The 6,623-nt window shown below is 34.7% G+C and overlaps 1 protein-coding gene across 1 annotated transcript; it reads left to right on the top strand.

Moving 5' to 3' along the window:
- Positions 1–853: 853 nt before the first annotated feature.
- Positions 854–5,592, top strand: LOC145303558 (U3 small nucleolar RNA-associated protein 18 homolog). The gene has a single exon (XM_080145064.1). It carries the CDS (start codon positions 998–1,000, stop codon positions 2,525–2,527), a length of 1,530 nt encoding a protein of 509 aa, XP_080001190.1. The 5' UTR covers positions 854–997; the 3' UTR covers positions 2,528–5,592.
- Positions 5,593–6,623: the final 1,031 nt, after the last annotated feature.

Genomic DNA, 6,623 nt, shown 5'->3' with positions numbered 1-6,623 from the left:
AATAAAACTAAGCTGCTCCGCTTTAACAATTACCAGACGCCTCCCCAACTGCCTACATCCATGACAAATAACACCCCACCTGAAAATTTCACCTTCAAACTCCTGAACTTATTGCGGGCAATATGAACTGCAACAAATGCATAGAGGACATTGCAAAGGCTGCTGCAAAGAAGGTGGGTTCCCTCTATCAAGCTAGAAGATTACTCACACCTGAAAGTATCCTGTTCCTCTTCAAGGCCACCATTCGCCCATGCATGGAATATTGTTGCTACATCTGGGCTGGTGCATCTACCACTAGTCTCCCCCTTTTAGATAGGGTCCAAAAAAAAGTTGTCAATCTAATCGGTCCCACTGTCCCACTTTATCAACTAAGCTCTAGCCCCTGTCCCATCGCTGCAATATTGCATCACTGTGCCTGTTTCACAAATATTTTAATGGAATGTGTTCTGATGCACTTGTACCCCCTCGACGTACTTATCCCTGACAAACCTGCTTACCAATAAGATCTCACCTCTTCATTGTTGATGTCCCTAAATGCCAGAAAGCTTTTTATTCTTCCCTCGAACAGCTAGACTTATGAATTCCATTCCTGCTAGCTGCACTAATATGCAAAATTTTAAATGTAACAAAAACAAATATCTTGTTAATCTTTCCTAGATATGGCTCGGCTCCAAATAGTAGCCCCTTACGTCCAAGTGATGATATGCTTTGTAAGGGGTGAACATGAGTAAATATATATATATATATATATATATATATATATATATATATATATATATATATATATATATATATATATATATCGTTTATACCACGGCCACCGAGAGTAGCCACGCTTATACACGGACATTTTAGCTAAAGGATACTTTTCTCTAAAACACCGTTCGAGTTGTCTCCCTTTATTGTAAATATTTTTTTCCGTGTTTTACTTTTTTATATATATTCATACTCCCTCTTCCTGTTCCATTCGTTTAAAGTTTCTATTATTCTACCAGTTATGTCTTCGAATTCCTTAAAGAAGCAGAAAAGGAAAAAGCCTACAATTACTTGCCTTCAAAAGAAGTCGAAAAGCAAAAAGGGCGACTTTTTCTACCAAAAGAAGAAACGGAAAATCGACGCTGAAGAAAAACGACTTGAACACGTGGTCCTCGGAGATGAGTCGTCAGTCATCGAACGCTTGAACCAACCAGACGTGCACGTTTGGAAAAAGAAGAAAGAATTCCACGATTTATCGGGGGAATCTGTCGAAGAAAGTGACGTTGAAGAATCGGATGATGATGATAATGATGATGAAGTCAAAAGAAAACCCGCGTGGGATGATGACGACGATGATGAAAAAAAGAACAATGCAACATCGACGGCTCGACAAACATCCCGTTTCGTTTCTGAAACTCCGAAATGGGCCCAGCTTAACACTACCAAAAAGACACAAATAAAACGAAAAAAACGTTTCTCATATTCGGATGATGATGACGACGACGACGATGATAATGATCAGATAGGTCTAGCCCAGTCCACGGGCAATTACTTGGCCTCTTCTTCAGCCGTATTGCCCAGCAGCATCAACATTCAAGTTAAAAGGTGCTCTAACCTAAACAAAGAATGTTCGAACTACGATTTAAGCGCCTTGGAATTCCACAGCAAATCCACTGTTGCTCTCACGGCCGGCAGTGACTTTCGTTTTCACTTGTTCCAAATCGACGGCGAACAAAACCGGAAGATCCACAGTGTTTTACTGGAAAGGTTTGCTATTCAATGTGGCCATTTTTCCGCCGACGGCAACGAGATCATCTTTGGTTCCGGGCACAAATATTTTTGCTACTTCAACCTTGAATCGGCCCAACTCGTCAGGGTGCCAACGATAAAGAACATTGAAGAGCATAAAATGTCGCAGTTTGTTGTGTCCCCCGATGGCCGGTTTATTGTTTTCTTGGGGGCCAGTGGTTACATGCATTTGCTGTCGGCTCGCAGTAAGGAACATCTTAGCAGTCTGAAAATGAATGGCTCGGTCAGCTCCGTCGCCTTTTCACCGGATGGCACCTCCATGTATTCGTTCGGCTCCGATGGACAAGTTTACGTCTGGGACATGGACAGTCGTCGCTGTGTCCACAGGTTCTACGATGATGGTTGCGTGAAGGGCACCTGCATTGCCGTGTCCCCCAACAGCAAGTATTTGGCGTGCGGTTCCGACACTGGAGTCGTCAACGTCTACAACATGGACACCTGTATGGCGGACACTACTCCTCAGCCACGCAAGGCTTTGATGAAACTTACCACAGCATGTACATCATTGAAATTTAACCATACCAGCGAACTTTTGGCCACAGCGTCGAATCGCTGTGAAAAGGGTGTCAAATTAGTACATTTACCAACGTTTTCAACCTTCAGGGATTTTCCTGATCGTATGGATAAAGCTATCCATTTCCCAATCGCTTTGGACATTTCACCCAATAGTGGTTATTTAACCATTGGTACTAATAAAGGCCGGGCCCTTTTATACAGATTAAAACATTATAGCAGTTATTAAAAAAAACAAAAACAAAAAAAAAAAAAAAACGGTAAAAGCCCAGAATAGTTAACACTTGAGAAATCGTAGAATAAATAAATAAAAACAACAAATATAAATATAGTTCATAGTAAATTAAGTAGAATTAAATTCTTTATTGGCCTGTATACTTTTAATTTGTGGAAACTTTTAGTGTGTTGTACATTTTAACATACTCCGGCAAATTGTTTTCATTTTAGGAGAATCCCATCCACAACAAAGGAAGAGTGGAAATCCGGCATATTAACTAATTCTCAAGAGTTTAGGATGAGGCGTCTGATTTTCGCCCCAGTTCGTAATAGTTTCAATTTGTTTGTTTCTTTTCAACTTTAAATATTTATTTTATGAATGTAATTTTTTTCACATAATTACTTTTGGATATATATATATATATATATATATATATACATATATATATATATATATATATATATATATTTGCACAATTTAAGACAACATTATCTTTAAGTTAAATATAAATAAGAATATCTGTAACTTTTTTTATTAAATATTTTATTTATATTCCTTTTCAAAAATTTCCCATACTTTTGCACTTATGTAACTGTGCTAAAATAATCGCGTTATTATTTAGAAAGCGGCGCTTATGTCAACGGATCATTAAATCTAAGGGAGATAACCAGCATAGAATAACAAAAATAAGCATATTTTGAAAGATATAATTTGGGACGCTAAATAATCAGGAGAACAATGAAAGAATGTTAAAAAAAATTTTTAAATATGATTACACGAATACTATACCTGCAAGAAGTTGTCCAATTAGCCAATGAAAAATGCTTCCCTTATTTAAGAGAAAGAAAATAAACCGAATACTTTATCTTGTGCAGAATCTTTGAACGTTATTTTTTCCTCTTTTTATTTTAACTAGTTTATTAAATTTTTGTTTTTGATTAATTACCATCGTTTTAAACACGTTTACTTAATTTTTGCTGTGGATTAATTAACATCGTTACGTTGTAACAGTTTACTTTTGTTTTGTGTAATACGTAAATTAATAAGTTTATTTTGTTACTTATTGTTATATTTTAAGTTTGTTGATTAACTTGGGTAACTTCTTTCCTTTTCGTAAACTGCTTCAGCAATTTCCGGAACTCAGCTACAGTAATCGTAAAATCATTTTTTTTTTTTTTTCATTTAACATTCTTTTGTTCTACTGATTATTTCAGCGTCCCAAATTATATCTTGCAAAATATGCTTATTTTTGCTATTCTATGCTGGTTATCTCCCTTAGATTTAATGATCCGTTGACATAAGCGCCCGAAAATATTTGTACAACTAAACGGCAAATCTGCCAAAATTTTTTGGTGCTTATGTTACCGTGATATTTTTTAAGATTGTATTTTCAAGTTAAATTCGAATTTTACGAGGGGGTAGGGAGGGGCTGAAGAGCGACACTCCAAGGCGAGCAGGCAAACGTTAAGGTTAAAAAAAAGAAATACTCTACCGGGTCTAATAACAGTATGAAAAAGTCGGAGCAAGTCAACAAACGGCCTAATCTAGTCGCCACAATAACTAAAATTCGACTTAGGAGAGAATGAAAGAACCTCTTTTATAGGTTTTAAACAACCTTCAACCTCTTTAACCATAATACCATTTGCCATGCTTTGCTTCACTATGTTGGTTCCTTTATCCCCCCCCCCCCCGACGGTTGAACTCACCTAATGTAAACATCAGTACATCACTCCTCTTTTATTTTTATTTTTTTACAATGTAAACAGAATTTTGTTTATGGGTAAATTAGAAATCTTTACATTAAGTGATACCGGTGTCGAACGTAAAGAGTCTCTTTAAATGATTATAGAGTTTGAGAATATTTGTACACCTAAACGGCAAATCTGCTACCCCCTTAACCATCTATTGTGTGTCCTTTACTTTGATTTATTGATGGTCTATGTCACAAAGGAGACAAGTGTGTGTTCACGAAGTCTCTCTATCTGGTATAATCTTTTTTGTAGCATGTGCTTAATTGACAATTCTGTTGACATTGGTGAAAGTTAACCAGGAACACACATTATTATAACTGATGGCTGGCGAGCATATAATACCCTGGCTAACCACTTTGGGGTGGACCACAAGTACAATTTACAAAATAAAAATATCTGGCTATATCTAAAGTGTAAAAATATTTGACCCTACCCCCAAAAAAAACAAAAAAAAACATGGTATACATTCATAAAAGTAAATAAACATTTTCATTAGGGGGACTAGAATCAAGCTATCACCGTCTACTTGAACATCATTCTAAGCTCCTGCTGATTAAAATCGGTTAATATGCTGGATTACTGAAAGAGTTAACAAAGATCTCCCTCCCCGTGTTAAGAATGGCTTTCTAAATTTATCAGGGTATATTAAATTGCACAAATGCCGTTTGTATGATCATGCGACTTGTCGAAATAAAATGTGTCAATCGAAGTATTAGCTTAAGGTTTTACAAGGTTTTTTGAATGTAGGATTTTCCATAGTGTTGTTAGTATTTTTATTATTATTACTATCTTTTCAGCATGAATCTTACTAGTTAACCGTTTTGGGTGTAATGTAACGATAACAAACAAAAAAAAATTAGTTTCAGCACACTATAAGAATACAAGTTGGTAGATAATTAAATATTAATGCATTTGATGTAGGTAATTTTTATTTTATTTGTTTGCCCTTCCACAACTGTTAACTATATTGCAATTTTTACCAAAAGAAAAACTACTTTAAAATACCAATGTTGGACTGAAGAGAACAAATAAACTACAATTTACTAAAACATGTTGATAATTGCTAAAATTGTGCTTGCGCACTTTTTAAAGCCAATTGTTTCTTTCGATATGTACTTTCCTTATTTGATCATATAAAAACTGACTGCAAACAAATACGGTACTTGTTTACATCCAGACACATGGCAAGCTTGACTCTTTCTGTAAATGAGTTAGAGAAACAACTGAAAAGCAGCAATAACAAATGCAACAAATGAAGATTGTATCGTATGAGTCTTTTTTTAAAGATAAAATTCTTTTTGTCATAAATTATTTTCATAAAAAATATCTTGTCATATATTTTTTATACTTATTTCGGTTATGTTTAACTATATGGTGAACAGAATCAACCCCTCACCAAAAAAAAGGGGGTAAAAAAAATGTTTGATTTTCGATTATTTTTTTTTTTATACGATTGAAGGGTTCTCATAGGGTTGTTGTTGTTTTTAATTTTTTTTTTTTTTTTTTTTTTTTTCTACCTGAAAAGAGTGGACATGCGGTTTGCTTTTGAACAAAAAACACTTAAAAAATATGTTAAAACACAAAAGAACTTATCCAAGTGGGTAAAAGAGTAATTTGTTTAGCCTTTGGTAACAGTTATTTGTTGCATATTTGCTTTTTAACCACTTTTTTCTTTTGTTAATGATAACTAAATGTATCCATTATAATTTTAAAGCTTTCTTGCAATTAATTTGGAGATTTTATTTTTTCCCCTTCTCCATGATTATACCTAAATTGAATATGGATATTAAAAAAAATAGCAAGAAACCTTTATGATGTACTTACTTGTGAGGGGAAAATAAATACCATTCATTAAAAATTACAGAAATTTATCCAGTAATTTTGATCTTATAAAATAAATTCAACCTTTAGCTGCTATTTTTGGCATCGTTATTAAAATGGAGGGAGATTAATTTAAATTTGGGGCGAAGTTAGTCAACCTTTTTTATTTGTTTGAAGGCAAAAAAAAATTGTCATTATGATGACAGCAATATTCCACATACAGCTAAAATTTAATAGTTATTTGTATGCACTGTACACAGCAGCTAACAGCTCTACAAGCGGATCCGGTACCATAACCATCAGGAGGAACCACTTTGCAGTTTCAGACCCTTTTTTTTTTTTTTTTTTTTTTTTTTTTTTATTCAATTTTCACCCCAAACAAGGCACAGTGCCACTTTGAAGCAGGGGGCTACTATTAGGGAATTAATTAGCGGGGTCATTATGAAGGGAGAAGAGTAGAAAGATGTTTGTTAACATTACACTTGAACTTCTGCATATCATTGCAGTTGGGAAAGCAGAATCCCGGAAGGGAGTTC

The sequence above is a fragment of the Euprymna scolopes genome, chromosome 19 (assembly GCF_053919585.1).
Source record: "Euprymna scolopes isolate OS-2025 chromosome 19, ASM5391958v1, whole genome shotgun sequence".
Classification (NCBI taxonomy): domain Eukaryota; kingdom Metazoa; phylum Mollusca; class Cephalopoda; order Sepiida; family Sepiolidae; genus Euprymna; species Euprymna scolopes.
Note: the sequence above shows the minus strand (reverse complement) of the source record. Positions and strands in the feature narration are given on the sequence as shown.

What these genes read in the sequence shown, in the direction of transcription:
- LOC145303558 (XM_080145064.1), top strand. Translation starts at nt 998, where the DNA reads ATGTCTTCGAATTCCTTAAAGAAGCAGAAAAGGAAAAAGCCTACAATT.